The 18566-nt window shown below is 39.4% G+C and overlaps 1 protein-coding gene and 1 pseudogene across 1 annotated transcript; both read right to left on the reverse strand.

Moving 5' to 3' along the window:
- Positions 1–1265: 1265 nt before the first annotated feature.
- Positions 1266–2643, reverse strand: LOC127551632 (prolactin-releasing peptide receptor-like). The gene has a single exon (XM_051981527.1). The coding sequence runs from the start codon at positions 2409–2411 to the stop codon at positions 1338–1340; it is 1074 nt and encodes a 357-aa protein (XP_051837487.1). The 5' UTR covers positions 2412–2643; the 3' UTR covers positions 1266–1337.
- Positions 2644–16885: 14242 nt separating this feature from the next.
- Positions 16886–18566, reverse strand: part of LOC127546930 (prolactin-releasing peptide receptor-like) — a 119466-nt pseudogene continuing 117785 nt past the window's right edge.

Here is an 18566-nt window from a genome sequence, read left to right on the forward strand (position 1 = left end):
GCTTAGAACACTATATGTTACTTAGGAAGTCTGATATCAATCCCTACCTCCTTCTTTTGCTTTTAAGAAGTAAAACGGAGATTCTCCTGGCTAGGTGAGACATGTTACAGAAGCTTTAGCAGGCACTCGAAGGTAATAATCTGTTCCCTCTTTACAAAAGCTAATGGTTTCTAAAGCAATCAATGGAGACTTTAATGACCTAAACCACAGGTGCCAGAGCAGTGTGAGGTGGGTAGCAAATTTAAATTTAAAAAGAAATCAACAGGATCTATGCTTAAAGCAGAAAATTAAATGCTGTAACCAAGTAAACAAGTACTTTTTGCAGAGAAGAACTGTCGATCTATCTGTTATATTTACTCTGTCCCAGCCTTTCCGGATGCAGAAGTTGCTTGTGGATCCCAAATCTGACTTCAGCTGGCAGAAATCGGACACGGGGCATCCTCCCAGGAAAAGAACTATGGGCTTGGCAATTCTTTGAAAAATCCCTATCCCTTATTATTCTTCCCCTTCACCCAAAAAAATCGTCAGCAAGAGCAGAAGTTTCATATTAATAACTGAAGTTTACCCGAAGCACTGACTAGATGGCTCTCCGAGCTGTCTACAAAAAGTTTTCAGCAGGGATCAAAAGAGGCAAGGGAAGAAAAAAAGGAAAGTACAGCTCTAAGATTGTTCATTTGGAAATACAAGAAGACTTCACTAATGTTGGTGACAGTGAACACCTAGATGTCCTTTATGCAGCTCTTTACAACGTCTGTACAGTGCAGAGGGGATGGAAAGTAAGGTCTGCGTTAAGAGGCTGCCTGCGAGGGGAAGGGAGAAAGGCAGACCTCAGAGTAGCTGTCCAACCTCGTTCTGTCTTAAAAGCTTGTGAACCGTCTCGCACCCTCTCCTCACATCTCCCCACGTCCTCTGGCCCAAAGCTCCTGAGTGGCTGGACCCGAGAGCCCTGGGCTCCTTCTAGCTGACGGGATGAGAGAACCCAGGATCTCAGTGCTGGGCGCAAAGGAGAGATCATTGTGTCGGGGTCCAGCCCCCGGTTGGTGCAAGGACAGAGAGAGGACAGATCAGCTAACACTATGCGTGGTTTGGGAAAGAAGCGGAAGCAGGGGCTAGAGATGGGGAAGGAATAAGGTTCCTCCTCAGAATGAGTTTGGTTGTTTGTTCTTTTAACTTCCTTTTCCGTTGGTGGACAGGCGCTAAGGGGGACGCAAAAGTTGAGTTTGAAGGACAGCGGAGGTAAATATAGTTTGTATGTTAAAGGCCCCTTGGGTTCCGTCTACCCAGCACTGCGATGGAGAAATCAACTTTTCCTGCGCTCCCCGCTCTGTCCCGCGGCCTCACAGGACCACGGTGGCGAGCGGGCACGCGGGAGGGCCGTCCACGGGCTGGACGCGCTTCGTTCTCCGGCGCCGCCGCCACCAGCGCTTCCAACAGAACATCTTCTTGAGTTCGCAGCGGAAGCTGTCGTGGAGCCAGGCGTAGAGGAAGGCGTTGGTGCAAGCAGAGGTCATGGCGAGCCAGTGGCAGAGCAGCTGCAGGAGGTTGAAATAGCGCTTGTCGATGAGGCTGATGTCCAGGTCCTTGACCAGGTTAAAGATGTGCAGCGGCAGCCAGCACGCCCCGAAGGCGGCCACCACGAGCACCAGCAGGCGGAAGGTCTTGCGCCTCCGGGCACGGTCCCACTCCGCCTGCTGCTGCGACGTGGCGTTGCCCGGGAGCACGCGGTTGCGGAGGCGCACGGAGATGCGCAAGTAGGACACGGAGATGATCCCCAGGGGCAGCACGTAGGTGAGCAACAGGGTGCTGTAGGCGTAGGCCAGCCGGTCCCGCTCGCGGTGAAACCAGAACTCCTCGCAGATGGCGAAGTGCAGCTCGGGGAAGTCGGCGTGGTAGGTGTGGAGGAGCGCGGGAGCGGCCAGGGCGCAGCTCAGGAGCCAGATGGCCGCCAGCACGCCAGCACAGGCGGGAACGCTGAGGCGGCGGCGGCGCAGCGGGTGAGCAGTGGCGTGGTAGCGGTCCACCGCGATGACCGTCAGCGTGAACACGGACACCGAGACGGTCACAGGCTGCATGAGGAACACGAAGTAGCACAGGAAGCGGCCGTACACCCAGCCCCGCGGCTCGAAGGTGTAAGCCAGAGTCAGGGGCACGCAGGTGGCGCACATCAGGATGTCCGAGAAGGCCAGGTTGCCCACGAGAAAGTTGGTCACATTGTGCATGCGCCTGGTCCGGCAGATGACATAGATGAGGAGGTAGTTGCCCACGACCCCGACAGACACGACGAGTGAATAGCCGGGGATGATGAGAGGCTTGAAAGACTGCACGAACTGCAGGCCCGCGAACTGCGGGCTGGCATTGCGCGGGTGCAGGGCGGACAGCAGGCTCTGCGAAGTCCGATTATCCGGGGTCATCTTGCTCACCAGCTGCGCCCCGCTCCCTCGGAGCGCCCACGTCTAAAGGCAGCGCAGCGCGGGAAAGCTATTCCCTTGCAAAAGCCTGGGACCTGCAAACCCTCGCACAGCCCCTCCGATCTCCTGCATCTCCTCGCAAGTTGGCAGCCAGGGAAGCCCGGCACCCGCCGGGGATGCGGAGACCGCCCGGGAATGGGCGAGTCACCTTGGAGGTTAGCAGATGAGAGAGTGAAGAAAGCGGCTCTCCGCTGACTGACTCCGCGTTTGGATGGAAAGAGAAAGGGGCGTGGATTCGGAACTTGAAGTTAGCTACTCTCCTGGTCTCGGGTTGGCTGCCCAGGACTTAACGTTATCTCCTTACGTGGCTGTGATTTTAAGCGATGTTATTCCAGGGACGGTTCCAGCCTCATCCCTCACACGCAAGACTCCTGCTTTTTTTCTGTTTATGTAGGAAGAGGGAGAGCCTAAGTGCACAGTCCAGCACATAGTTTGGGGAGGAGTCTTGCCCAAGAGGGGCGAGGGAGCCAAAAAAACCATGTGAGCAGCTGTCCCCCTCCCCACTGCCACAGAAATCCAATGAGAACATAGCTTTCAACCACTAGAGGGGACCCGCTCTCTGGATGCCGGGGTGATTGAATGGAGTTGGACCAGATTAGGGAGAAGGCTGGATTTCTCGTGTATTTAGAGGGCAGTCAGAATACCATGTTGCTGGATTGTCGGATACATTGATAAACAGAGGAGGAAAGAGAGGGGACAACGGAGAGGTAGAGGGGAAAGAAAAGAGAGAGGAAGAAAAAGGGGGCATCATCTGGGGCCTTGGGCAGCTAGCAATCTGTTTAAATATTCTGAGCACTCTTATTCAATCATATAAAAGAGCATCGGCTTGGGGTGGAGAGGTATTAGCACCCACTCAGACAGAATTGGAAAATAGTGCCTGTAAGCAAAAATTAGACTAAAACAGTTGGTGCTACCAACAAGTATCTTAATTGATGTCATTTACACACACACACACACACACACACACACACACACACCACAGTTATTGCGGTTCTTTCCTATAATCAGAGGGTCAACTGAATCTTTTACCTTTCCAAAGGAACACATTTTCCTCCAGTCTTGGCACTTCCACATCCAAATCAACATATGGCTGAGTCCAGTGAGACATAGGAGTTAGGAATATCAGGGGAAATTCATTTCCAATCATTAATAAAGTCTGCTTCCTCCTATGGCAAGAGAGAAGGTAGGTGAGTGGCCTGTCTTGGGATTCCAAAGATTTCCTTAATAGGACAGCCCCAAAACATCACTAATTCAACTGAATTTTTCTTTGTGAAAATAATTAGATCAAAAATTTTTTAAATTGCTATTACATTGCCATTCCCAAAGTAGGAAATGATTAAGGTTTTTGAATTTGGAATCAGAAGACCTGGGTTAATATCTTGTCTCTGATACTTAAAATGCTACTTGACTTTGGGAGAGCTATTTTCCTTCACTAGATCTTTGCTTCCTTGCCTGTAAAATGAAGCAATTAGAACAGATCGGGTCTCTTTGACTCCTAATTCTATGATCCTATGATCTTTGCGAACTTAAAACAAGGTCTGGGAAAGTAAGATCTGAAGGTTTTTATTTTTGTTTTTTAAAGTTGCATTTCCAGAAGTCATTCTCCCTGTCTTGTCCCTCAAATGAATCAAAATGACACTGTTTGTTTTTTATCTTTAGTCCTGTCTTTCAAGTTCAGTTTGAGGCTTGGGCTGATACAAGCACCAGCTCTGAGTTTAAAGAACGAAAATAGTATTTTGCCAAACTGCTATTAGATATTCAACTCTGCAGGCTTTCTATAAATCTTACTGATTGAACTTGGAAATATCACCAGGCAGGGAAAAATTGCTCAAAATTCCTTCATTCTATCTGCATCTTATTAGAGTCTGCTCTCCAAAACAGTAACAGCAAGGAAGATCATTTCACTAGAACTCACTCTCTAGCAGCTACAAGCTTAGTGCCCAGTGTTGGGAAATAGTCTGGCTCTACTCTTCACTTGTCCAAATGCCTCTTGGAATCCCCGAATTCCTTCTAAACTCAATTCCTTCTAAACTCATCTGAAAGCAGCCTTTCCTTATCCCCACCCTTTTACATCAAACCACCTTGTATTCACTTTGTATCTGTTCTATCTAGGTTTATTTATATACTTGTCTCCCTCATGAGAATGTAAACTTCTTGAGGGCAGATGTAGTTTTACATCTGCAACAAGTACTTAGCACAATGCTTACTACATGTTAGGTACTTAGTCCAATTGAGTGTTAATTGGTGGAGCTCGACATATTTTTATTAAGAAAAATTGCTGATAATAATAGCTGATGTAAATGTGCTTTGAAGCTTTGCAAAACTCTTTACATACATGATCTCAGCTGATTCTCACAACAAGCCCATGAGATGAGAACAATTATCAAAGAGGTTATATAATTGCTCAGGGTAAAGCAACTAGAGAGAATTTGAGGTGAGATGCAAACTCAGGTCTAAAGACACACAAGTTTGACATTCTATTATTCTCCATCTCTATAGTTTTTTCTTTCCTCTGCTGCTTCTCATACAGAAAAGAGGATTTAAGAACATCTTTTCAAATATATGAATAACTGAAGGGTTCTCATGTGGGAAATTATAAGTTTGTAATGCTTCAAGTCACAAGGAATTTTATTTTTTATTGGTTCTTTTTGTTTTTTTTTTTAATTTTTCCATCTCTTAGAGGTTTAGGGTTAAAGAATGCACACACACACACACACACACACACACACACACACACACACACACCCCTCACCAGGTATAATCAGGGAAAAGTCAAAAGCCTCACAGATCTGTACTAGATTTTCTCTCCTCTTTATTTGAGTAATTTCAGTTCTCTGACCACTCACTGTCTCTTTTAACTAACAAAATATAGTGTCCCCAAAGTCTGAGTGGAATTTTACCTCTTAAAGTTAAAACTGCACTAAGATTTTTGAGATACCTGTGACATGAAAGCTGTCCTCTCTGCTCATATTCTTAATTAAACTGAATTGATAGCCAGTGTTGACTTCAATTGAAAATTTCTAAAGAGAAATATCCTAGCAAAAGTTATCTGTATACAATGTCCAAGTACAGTTAACCACATAAACAAGGTTTTGCTATAATAATGCAGACACACAGACTGTGGGCTGGAAATTGAAGGTCTGGGTGCTGGTATACCCTATGATCAGGGATATGGCAAGAGGAGGTAGTGTCCATTTCCCTTCTGTAAGCACAGGGAATGAAACTGGTTTAGGAAAGTTCAGCCAATGAGGATATTTTCTTCATTCTTTAGACCTGTCTATTGGTCACCCACCCAAGCTACTGTTTAGCCTCTGTGGGACAGAACTAAAATGAAAAAGAGGAAATTTGGAGGTTTAATATAGGGAAGAACTTTCAAGGAATTAGATTTTTTAAGAATCTGGATTGCTTTTAGAGGAAATGAGCTTCTAAGCACCAGAGGTATCCTAGAAGAGATTGGACAATTTGTTGGGAATGCTATAAAGGGATTTCTGCTTCAAATAGGTATCAGATTATAAGTCCTTTGGATGAAGGTGCTTACAATTCTGTTTCGATTACACAGTGCTATGGAATAAGTGACTTCTCTTTCTCCCTAATCCTCTGGGGGGGTAGCCAGGATAACTTATGTAAGGGGATACTTGAACCCAGATTTTCATCTCTCCAAGACTGATTCTTTGTGCATCTTTCTATAGGATAGAAATGTAGTAATTCCTCACTTACCTTCCTTCCAGCCTTGTAAAGAAAGAGTTTTATCAACTAAAAAATGATTGTTGCTGCTGATACTATAATTTTGAAACTATGTATGCTGAAACTATAATTTTGGTATGTCTCAAATAAACCATGTGAATGCAGTTGAAAATGTGAGCTGTTAATACTATTATCATTATATCTGCAGGGAAGTAGTAGGGAATTAAAGTTCATAGTCAATCCAGTATTGAAATTGTTGATGCACAGCTTATTTAGGCATTTTCCCCTGAGATGATTCATCTTTGTTTTAATAAGGAACAGGAACTATGCTGAGTATAGTATGTATGCGTCATGAAGCTTATGAATCTTGACACTTTTAATCTATACTAGTATTTAAATATTTATTTGATCATCGACAATGTACTAGGCACAATATAGAAATCTAGCACACACAATACACACACTACACTACACAGCTTCCTAGAGGCAAACATCCTAATACATTAGCCATACAACACATCAAACAAGGAATGGCAAAACAAAGAGCACCAGACTTGAAATATAAAGATGAAGCTATAGAACCATTATTGATAGAGGAATTATTCTTTCAGTAAGGGTAAGAACTGAACACTATATATTACAGAGAATCAAAATACTGTTCAATATAATAAATAGAATCAGAAGGCGTAACAAAAAGACTTGGTAAAAAAAATATGGAAAGAAGTCCCATTTTCATCATTTACCCACCAGATAAGCTTGAAAAAAGTTATTCAACTTTTTGGAGCCTCAGCTGCTCCCTCCACAAAATAGGGAAAGGAACCAAGATGGAAATAGTACATTCACTATCTAATTTATAAGTTTGTCAAGTGAAGAAAATGTTTTATAGACTGATAGATGCTATGCAAGTCTGACAATATCATTGCAGCAATAATAACAAATACTGAGGAGACTTTCAGTGAGCCTACATCCTAAAACTTATATTCAAATTCAAAGAGCAGCCAGTTATTCACCAGTGAATCTACAGAAAAATTACTGTGAAAGAACATTAGCAATATATTTTATCACAAGATTTTTTTCTACCTGAATTCCAAGAGACAAGATGAGAAGGAATGATGATGATGATGATGATGATGATGATGATGATGATGATGATGATGATAGTCCTGAAACTAATTGTTCTTTTGATAGATTGAAACTGGGAATTTGACTACCTTAGCAGAAAGTTAAAAAAATTCAGGACTGTGATACCAAATTAACTTTAAATAATCTTAAAATTTTTGACAGTATGTATTTTCAATGAACCATTTTCAGCATATAATAGCAACATGATGGGTATGATCTAAAGTCAATCAATAATCCCCATTTTGACTTCACATAAAGTAAAAATTAATTTGTTTTTGTAAAACTACCAATATTTAAATATTTAAATGTAAATAATTAAAGTAACTATAAAACATATATATGTGTACATGCACATACATACACTCCTTATACAATTGTACATAGAAAAATGAATCTTAATAATGTTTAAAGACATATTTTGCTAAATTACTGCTCAATGTAGTTTGTTTGAAAAATATATCATGATAAAGCATAGCTATTCCTCAATTAAGCAAGAAAGTAAGTTATGCTTGTGGCAATCAAAGTTTCAGGGTCTTCCAGCTTATATAAAAAGGGACCAGAAGAAATAGTTTAGCATTCTTAAGATAAAAAGATGGAGGTGAAATGTATCATACCAATTCTAGTGTGTTAGCATAATATTCTATTGTCTACAGGAAATCTGTGATATCCTTGTTTGATTCTTAAAACTTTTCTTTTTTTTTTTTTTTTTTTTTTTACATTACCTGTTTTTTTTTTTTATTTTTTTTTAAATTTTTTTATTTAATAATTACATTATATTTACACTCATTTCTGTTCCGATTTTTTTTTCCCTCCCTCCCTCCACCCCCTCCCCTAGATGGCAAGCAGTCCTTTATATGTTGGATATGTTGCAGTATATCCTAGATACAATATATGTTTGCAGAACCGAATAGTTCTCTTGTTGCATAGGGAGAATTGGATTCAGAAGGTATAAATAATCCGGGAAGAGAAACAAAAATGCAGATAGTTCACATTCGTTTCCCAGTGTTCTTTCTTTGGGTGTAGCTGCTTTTGTCCGTCATTTATCAATTGAAACTCAGGTCTCTTTGTCAAAGAAATCCACTTCCATCAAAATATGTCCTCATACAATATCGTTGTCGAAGTGTATAATGATCTCCTGGTTCTGCTCATTTCACTTAGCATCAGTTCATGTAGGTCTCTCCAAGCCTCTCTGTATTCATCCTGCTGGTCATTTCTTACAGAACAATAATATTCCATAACATTCATATACCACAATTTACCCAGCCATTCTCCAATTGATGGGCATCCATTCATTTTCCAGTTTCTAGCCACTACAAACAGGGCTGCTACAAACATTTTGGCACATACAGGTCCCTTTCCCTTCTTTAGTATTTCTTTGGGATATAAGCCCAATAGAAACACTGCTGGATCAAAGGATATGCACATTTTGATAATTTTTTGGGCATAATTCCAGATTGCTCTCCAGAATGGTTGGATTCGTTCACAACTCCACCAACAATGCATTAGTGTCCCAGTTTTCCCGCATCCCCTCCAACATTCATCATTATTTTTTCCTGTCATCTTAGCCAATCTGACAGGTGTGTAGTGGTATCTCAGAGTTGTCTTAATTTGCATTTCTCTGATCAATAATGATTTGGAACACTCTTTCATATGAGTGGTAATAGTTTCAATCTCATCCTCTGAAAATTGTCTGTTCATATCCTTTGACCATTTATCAATTGGAGAATGGCTTGATTTCTTATAAATTTGAGTCAGTTCTCTATATATTTTGGAAATGAGGCCTTTATCAGAACCTTTAACTGTGAAAATGTTTTCCCAGTTTGTCGCTTCCCTTCTAATCTTGTTTGCATTAGTTTTATTTGTACAAAGGCTTTTTAATTTGATGTAATCGAAATTTTCTATTCTGTGATCAGTAATGGTCTCTAGTTCATCTTTGGTCACAAATTTCTTTCTCCTCCACAAGTCTGAGAGATAAACTATTCTATGTTCCTCTAATTTATTTATAGTCTCGTTCTTTATGCCTAGGTCATAGACCCATTTTGATCTTATCTTGGTATATGGTGTTAAGTGTGGGTCCATGCCTAATTTCTGCCATACTAATTTCCAGTTATCCCAGCAGTTTTTATCAAATAATGAATTCTTTTCCCAGAAGTTAGGGGCTTTGGGTTTGTCAAACACTAGATTGCTATAGTTGACTATTCTGTCTTGTGAGCCTAGCCTTTTCCACTGATCCACTAATCTATTTCTTAGCCAATACCAAATGGTTTTGGTGACTGCTGCTTTATAATATAATTTTAGATCAGGTACAGCTAGGCCACCTTCATTTGATTTTTTTTTCATTAATTCCCTTGAGATTCTCGACTTTTTATTGTTCCATATGAATTTTGTTGTTATTTTTTCTAGATCAATAAAATATTTTCTTGGAAGTCTGATTGGTATAGCACTAAATAAATAGATTAGTTTAGGGAGTATTGTCATCTTTATTATGTTCGCTCGGCCGATCCAAGAGCACTTAATATTTTTCCAATTATTTAAGTCTGACTTTATTTGTGTGGAGACTTTTTTATAATTTTGCTCATATAATTCCTGACTTTCCTTTGGTAGATAGATTCCCAAATATTTTATGGTATCAACAGTTATTCTGAATGGAATTTCTCTTTGTATCTCTTGCTGTTGGGTTTTGTTGGTGATGTATAAAAATGCTGAGGATTTATGGGGATTTATTTTGTAGCCAGCTACTTTGCTAAAATTATGAATTATTTCCAATAGCTTTTTGGTAGAATCTCTGGGGTTCTCTAGGTATACCATCATATCATCTGCAAAGAGTGATAGTTTGGTTTCCTCATTGCCTACTCTAATTCCTTTTATATCTTTCTCGACTCTTATTGCCGAGGCTAGTGTTTCTAATACGATATTAAATAATAATGGTGATAGTGGGCAACCTTGCTTCACTCCAGATCTTACTGGGAAAGGTTCCAGTTTTTCCCCATTGCATATGATGCTTACTGATGGTTTTAAATATATGCTCCTGACTATTTTAAGGAAAAGTCCATTTATTCCTATGCTCTCAAGTGTTTTTATTAGGAATGGATGTTGGATTTTATCAAATGTTTTTTCTGCATCTATTGAGATGATCATGTGGTTTTTGTTTGTTTGGTTATTGATATAGTCAATTATGTTAATAGTTTTCCTAATATTGAACCAGCCCTGCATTCCTGGTATAAATCCTACTTGGTCATAGTGTATTATCCTGGTGACAATTTTCTGTAATCTTTTTGCTAATATTTTATTTAAGATTTTAGCATCAATATTCATTAGGGAGATTGGTCTATAATTTTCTTTCTCTGTTTTCAGCCTACCTGGTTTAGGTATCAGTACCATATCTGTGTCATAAAAGGAGTTTGGTAGGACTCCTTCAATCCCTATTTTTTCAAATAGTTTATATAACATTGGAGTTAATTGTTCTTTAAATGTTTGGTAGAATTCACATGTAAATCCATCTGGTCCTGGGGATTTTTTCTTAGGGAGTTGATTGATAGTTTGTTCTATTTCTTTTTCTGAGATGGGACTGTTTAGGATATTTACTTCTTCCTCTGTTAGTTTGGGCAAGCTATATTTTTGGAGGTATTTTTCTATTTCATTTAAGTTGTCGAATTTATTGGCATAAAGTTGGGCAAAGTAACTCCTAATTATTGCTCTAATTTCCTCTTCGTTAGTGGTGAGTTCTCCCTTTTCATTTTTAAGACTAACAATTTGATTTTCCTCTTTCCTTTTTTTAATCAGATTTACTAAGGGTTTGTCTATTTTGTTGGTTTTTTCATAGAACCAACTCTTAGTTTTATTAATCAATTCAATAGTTTTTTTACTTTCAATTTTATTGATCTCACCTTTTACTTTTAGAATTTCAAGTTTAGTGTTTGACTGGGGGTTTTTAATTTGTTCCTTTTCTAGCATTTTTAATTGCAAACCCAATTCATTGACCTTCTCTTTCTCTATTTTATACAAATAGGCCTCTAGAGATATGAAATTTCCCCTTATTACTGCTTTGGCTGCATCCCATACATTTTGGTATGATGTCTCATTATTATCGTTTTCTTGGGTGAAGTTATTAATTATGTCTATGATTTGCTGTTTTACCCAATCATTCTTTAGTATGAGATTATTTAGTTTCCAATTATTTTTTGGTCTACTTCCCCTGCTTTTTTGTTGAATGTAATTTTCATTGCATCGTGGTCTGAAAAGGATGCATTTACTATTTCTGCCTTACTACATTTGAGTTTGAGGTTTTTATGTCCTAATATATGGTCAATTTTTGTATAGGTTCCATGAACTGCTGAAAAGAAAGTGTATTCCTTTCTGTCTCCATTACATTTTCTCCAGAGATCTATCATATCTAGCTTTTCTAGTATTCTGTTTACCTCTTTGACTTCTTTCTTATTTATTTTCTGGTTTGATTTATCTAATTCTGAGAGTGCAAGGTTAAGATCTCCCACTATTATAGTTTTACTGTCTATTTCTTCTTGCAGCTCTCTTAGTTTCTCTTTTAAGAATTTAGATGCTACCCCACTTGGTGCATATATGTTTAATATAGATAGTGCTTCATTATCCATGCTACCCTTTAGCAAGATATAGTGTCCTTCCTTATCTCTTTTAATTAGGTCAATTTTTGCTTTAGCTTGATCTGAGATCAGGATGGCTACCCCTGCTTTTTTGACTTCACCTGAAGCATAGTAGATTTTGCTCCAACCTTTTACCTTTAACCTGCATGTATCTCCCCGCTTCAGGTGTGTTTCCTGTAAACAACATATTGTAGGATTCTGGCTTTTAATCCATTCTGCTAACCGCTTTCTCTTTATGGGGGAGTTTACCCCGTTCACGTTTATGGTTAGAATGACCAATTCTGTATTACTTGCCATCTTGTTAACCCCGGTTTATGCTTTCCTCCCTTCTTTCCCCTTTCCCCCCCTTCCAAGTATTAAGCTTGTGAGCACTCCTTGCTTCTCACAGCCCTCCCTTTTTAGTATCCCTCCCCCCTCCTTAGAGTTCCTCCCCCTATCTTACCCCTTTCCCTCCCAGTTCCCGTATTCCCTTCCCTTAGCTTATTCCTTCCCTTTCCACTTTTCCCTTCTCACTTTTCAATGAGATGGGAGAAGTTTCACCATAGATTGAATATGTCTTAAGATTTTTCACTTAAAGCCAATTCTGAAGGCAGTAAGATACCCACTATATTCATCCCCCTCCATTCTTTCTCTCAGATATAATAGGTTTCCTATGCCTCTTCATGAGATGTACTACCCCCACTTTACCCTTTTTCTGGTACAATGTCCTTTCCACATCAATTTCTAGAACAAGGTATACATGTATTCTTTATACATCTATATAGTCAAAATATAGTTCCCAAGATTAATCTTTACCTTTTTAGATTTCTCTTGAGTTCTATATTTGTAGATCAAACTTTTTGTTAAGTTCTGGTTTTTTCATCAGAAATAGATGAAATTCGCTTACTTCGTTGAATGTCCATCTTCTTCCCTGGAAAAAGATGCTCATTCTCGCTGGGTAAGTTATTTTTGGTTGCATACCAAGTTCCTTAGCCTTTCGGAATATCATATTCCAGGCCCTTCGATCTTTTAATGTGGATGCTGCCAGATCCTGGGTGATCCTTATTGTGGCTCCTTGATACTTGAATTGGGTTTTTCTAGCCGCTTGCAATATTTTTTCTTTCATCTGAGGGTTCTGGCATTTGGCCACTATATTCCTTGGTGTTTTGATTTTAGGATCCCTTTCAGTGGGTGATCGATGAATCCTTTCAATGTTTATTTTTTCCTCTGTTCCTATGACTTCTGGGCAGTTCTCTTTGATAATTTCCTGGAAGACAGTGTCCAGGCTCTTTTTTTCATCATGTTTTTCTGGGAGTCCAATGATTCTCAGATTGTCTCTCCTGGATCTGTTTTCCAGGTCTGTTGTCTTCCCCAGAAGGTATTTCACATTTTTCTCCATTGTTTGATTTTTTTGGATTTGCTTGACTGATTCTTCTTGTCTCCTCGAGTCATTCAATTCCACTTGTTCAATTCTGATTTTCAGTGAAGTATTTTCTTCACTCACTTTTTAAAAATCTTTCTCTAATTGTCCAATTGAGTTCTTTTGTTCTGTGGAATTTTTTTCCATTTCGCCAATTTTGTTTTTTAGAGAGCTGTTTTCTGTTTCCAGTTCACTAATCCTATTTTTCAAGGATTTTACTTCTTTATCCACTCTCTCTTTAACTTTCTCCAGGCTCTTTTGCCAAGCCTCCCTCTCCTTTTCCCAAGCCTCCCTCTCCTTTTGCCAAGCCTCACTCTGCTTTCCCATTTTTCTTCTAGCTCCCTTGTGAGAGCCTTTTTAATCACTTCTATGAGGTTCATCTGTGCTGAGGAACAGATGATTTCCTCCTTTGGGGAATCACCTGGGGACTGCCTGTTTTTAGTCTCCTCAGGATTTAGAGTCTGCTCTCTATCTGTGTAGAAGCTGTCAAGGGTTAAAGTCCTCTTCAGCTTCTTGCTCATTCTGTCTATTAATCAGAGACAAACTACCAAAGAAAAACAGAAAAAACTGGAGTCTTTCTTTGGGGGGGGGCTGGGTGTGTTATCGAGCTTCCTCTACAGACTGCAGGGGGCAGCAGTGAGGCACTAGCAGGACTGTGCTGCGCCTGCGCTCTGAGATCCCAAAGCGTGCTGAGTCACTGAGGGGGGGGAAGGGGGGGGCCAGGTCCTGAAAGACTTCAGCTGTTTGCGGTTGTGTTCTTCAGCCCGGTGTTTTTAGCTTCTCTGCTGGGCTGCTGACTTGCTGCCGGAGGAAAGTATCCAAACCTGTAGCGAAGCTCTCCCCGCAGAGAAACGGCTACGATCACTCTCCACCCCCTCTCCAGTCTGCTCCCGTGCTCTCACTGCTGCTGCCCGCCGCCTGCGCCCGATCTAAAACCGCCCCAGCCCTCCAGTAAAGACAGACCTTTCTTGGCGGATCTCAAGGATGGCTTCTCTTGGTAACTATTTGTGGGTTTTTTTCAGTCAAGCATTGATTCAGAGGCTTGTAATGAAGTGGATAGTGAGAGAAAGCACGGAGCTTATGCAACTGTGAGCCTCCTCTCCGCCATCTTAACCGGAAGTCTCGATTCTTAAAACTTTTCAACCTTATTGCAAGTATAACTATGATAAGAAGCAATATGGAATATCAAAAGTAAGAAATTTTTTCTTAGGTTTTAGGATCATAATTCTAATTTTAATTGTTTACTATAAATAACATTTTAAATTCTTATCTGGATTTATACCACCAACTAAATTAAGAATACAATGTATACAACTGTATAACAGAAATGTTTTAAAATTGAACAAACTTGTTTTTAAATATTATTTTTGGATTGTGTCTATTGTGCCTACAATCTAAAATATTCCAGCTTAATACAAGGACTTTGTTTCTGTATGAACTTATTTGTACAAATTCCCTCAAGTGCTGTTTGATGAGCCATCTGTTTCAGCACTATGGAAACATCCATCAAGTATGACAGGTTAATTCATGCTATCAGGAGGACTCAGTACAGAATCCATCTCCTAATTACCTAAACCCTAGTTTGTCTGGTTTAACTCTAGTTTCAAGACAGGTGTTCCTGAGACCCATTAGGGAAAGTATTTTTTTTAATGCTTTTCATCTGGTAAGCCTTCCAGTAAAGGAGACGAGGTTAACCAGAAGTAGCTACCTCTTCTCAACAACACTCTCCTCCTCACCCCCCAAAAAAAAAATCCATACATCTATGCACTGAGGAAACTTTTTGGCTTTGAGGCATTCAAAAAATTTCGATTGCTCGCTAGAACTATTGAAATAGTGAGAACAATTTGAAGTGAAACTTGAGGTGATTTAAGATGGGCAACATCATGCTATTGTTGGATTTTAGTATAGACTCCTTTCTTATTCACATCCATAAGAAACTCAGAGGTGCAGTTGATTTTCAGGTTTACCAGTATTATTGTAAAAAAATTTTATATTTGAGATCTAGAATCATACACACAATGCCTTTCCTAAATCACTTTTATTTACTTTCCTTCCCTTACCTAGGCCTCTAGAGAAAACACTAGAGGATAATGCTATGTGCCTGATTGCAGCCAAATCCTGAATACTGATGTCTGGTTTCAGTTTTCAGACAAGTCTCGAAAACTGATCTCTAGTTTTCCTTATCATAAGTATTTCTAATCTTGAAATTCATTTTTTCCTTCCATGGAGAAGGTTTTGGTGATGAGGCAATAGGGTTAATATTCTATCATTTAGTGACTATTATAATCTGCTAAATGACTTCAGAATAATCTAAGACATCTTGTGTCTTTTTTAGCTCCAATGAGGAACTGATCTGACTAATTGTATCTTATACCATACATTAAATCATATGTCTCTTGCCCCAAGACACTTTCACAGGCTGTCTTATCTAATATGCTCATGTGTTGGACAGTTAATATTTTTAGGTTAGTTGGTGTTCCAGGTCTACAGTTAGTCTACTCTATAAATTAGGATAAGCTTTATTTAGGTTATATCTCTGAGGTCAAGTATTTTTAACTTGTTTATTTGGCCCTCAAGGGAATTGAGTATTTGATCTCCACAGTCTGTGTGTGGCAGTGGATTTTTCTGTTCTGTCCTTGAGCAAATGTCTTCTAATACATGGAAGTTCACTATATTCCAAGTTTGTTTTGACAGAGTCAATACCAAATGTCACATAGCAGATTTTGACTTACTGCAATGATGTAGAGAGAACATTATAGTGCACATCATATACTTTGTGTATATACACATATAAAATCAATTGACATATGTTAAGTTCTCATATGCAAGACATCATATGTCTACATAAGATAGGCCTTTATCTGTATAGATTTTGCTCCACTTAAATAATTGACAATTTTTCTTCCTTTCTCATTACAGATTAATTTTGATTCTTCCCAACATTTCTTTGGAACTGGAGGCAGTTAGAAAAGGGAATGAGACTTTTTATCTCTCTGGTTTGATCATAATTTTTAAAGTAGAATGCTAAGTGACTTAGAAGTGAAAGCCTGCACAAAACACTGAATATATGAAATTGTAAGCTTTAAAAATTCTGATTTTCCAAGAATCACTGAGAATACATAAGTTCACAAAACAAATTGATTTGAAGTTATTTCTCAAATGGGTGAATTTATAAATCTAACCCCTTGGAAAGATATCAAGAAACCTTGCCATCAATAAACTTTTCTATTTAAATATTATCTCCATCCCTTTCCCTGTTTCTTTAAATTTCATTATTTGTCAGCAACCATGGAAAAGAACAGAAGAAGCTCAAATATTGTTACTTTCTCTAAAATGGGGGAATGACATATGCCTGTTTTGTTTTGGGGATCATGAGGAAAAGAACAAGTACTTTGTCTCTTCTATTGTGTTTCAAAACAATAGCATACAGACCCCAACCAACTGCACCACATTGAAAGTCAGTATTTAGGACAGATGACATGAATAAGATTAGCAAGCTCCTATTTTTCTTTAGCATTTTTCTGGCTTTCCAAAGAGAAGGGAACTCTTCAAAGCAAATGCTTGTGCATATCAAAGTCAAGAAGAGCTGCTTTCTAGATAACATTGACAATCATATGTGCATTGGGTGAAATCTTCCAGGGCCAAGAGAACAGTACCCTAACTCATGGAAGTTAACATAGACGAAAGGGTAGGAACAGAAAAATCTCATGGCAACTCAGTGACAAATCAAACCACCTGAAGTGCATAGGGATTGATGGCATTGAGGCTGAGATCCCCAGCAGGTTAAAAACATGCAGAGGCAGCCAACAAACAGCAAATACCATAACCACAATTACTAACAATAGGGTCTATGGCAATGTGCCCTGTCCCAATCAGCTTGGCTCTGGGTAACAACCTGGCACAACCTGGTTCTGAAGCTTAAAGGACACCCATATGTAGGCCATCAGGATGACTAGCAAAGGCAGTAGCAGCCCATTGTTACAGACTTGGTGCTGACGATCTTGGCAGCCCCAGAACCCCTCATAGAGTCTCACCCCACAAGACTTCAGTTTGCACTGCAGCAGGCAGGGCCAGGCTTGGAGATAATGTCTAGATGGCTAATACCATATGGGCACCGAGATGGAGAAGTGCCAGCATTGTGCTGACACTTACCAGCATGAAGTAGAAGTCCATAGTGATGGGAGTCAGGGTAAAGATGGACAAATATCTGCTGGTTGCAGAAAGAACATCAAGTAGAACAAATTACCTCCAAAAACTCAATCCTGGGGCTCAAAGGCATGAGCTAACATTAAGGGTACACATGCAATATACATGGGTACATTAGAGAAAGCCAGATTACCAATAAGAAATTTGGTCGCCTTGTGCATCTTGTATACCTGTGCAATCACATTTATGAGAAGACAATTGCCCACAAGTCCCACTGACATTACCACAACATAGAGGAACAGGATCTGTCCTTTCAGTTGTTGCACCAGCTGTAGGTCCTGGAATGAGCCCCCTGACTCCTGACCCAAACTTATAGATGTCCTATAGCTGGAGGATCCTGGTATTCTCTGGTTAGCTCAGCAGCCAATGGTGTTGACTAGGGCCTCCAGAGCCTTGAGTCCATATCTATCTGAAGAGAAAAGTGAGGAGTGTATATGTATGCTTATGTGTATATTCATGAACAGAGAAGATTTTTCCACACCATCTTCTGCACAAACCTTGATAATTTTTGTGTATATGTGCACACCGAACATACATATTACATATACATAAATATTCCATTCTATATGGATATGGTACCACATTGCATTTTATAATATTTCTACCTCATCTTAGGATACTTTATCTTCTTCATGTTTGCAACATACATTTTCACTTGTATTATATTTATTGATGTCTTCTATAAAATTCTTGAGGAAAGAGAACATTGTATTCTTTTTTTCATCTCAATATATTATGTACTTTAATTTCTATTAAATTTCTGTATTATATATATATATAATTCTATTTCTATTAAAAGTACCATCTGATGAATGACCAAGTGGAGCCAAAACATGGAACATAGTCTCACCTGGTGTATTAGGTCTGGTACCCAGAGTGCTGGGTCATTAGTAATAGTATTAGTTATTGAGCAGAAGTATAGAAGTTTCCTTTTCCAGGTTTATTTATCATTCCTACAGCTTCAGTATTAGACTCTCCTTGGATACTGAACTAGATCTATTAGTTTACTAAAGGGAGATGGGTATTCGAGAGTAGAAGGGAAAATAGAGTCCCATGCACCCCTACTTA

Source organism: Antechinus flavipes, chromosome 2 (genome assembly GCF_016432865.1).
Source record: "Antechinus flavipes isolate AdamAnt ecotype Samford, QLD, Australia chromosome 2, AdamAnt_v2, whole genome shotgun sequence".
NCBI lineage: Eukaryota > Metazoa > Chordata > Mammalia > Dasyuromorphia > Dasyuridae > Antechinus > Antechinus flavipes.

Excerpts from the sequence above, each read along its gene's own strand:
- LOC127551632 (XM_051981527.1), bottom strand. The coding sequence starts at position 2,411 with ATGACCCCGGATAATCGGACTTCGCAGAGCCTGCTGTCCGCCCTGCAC.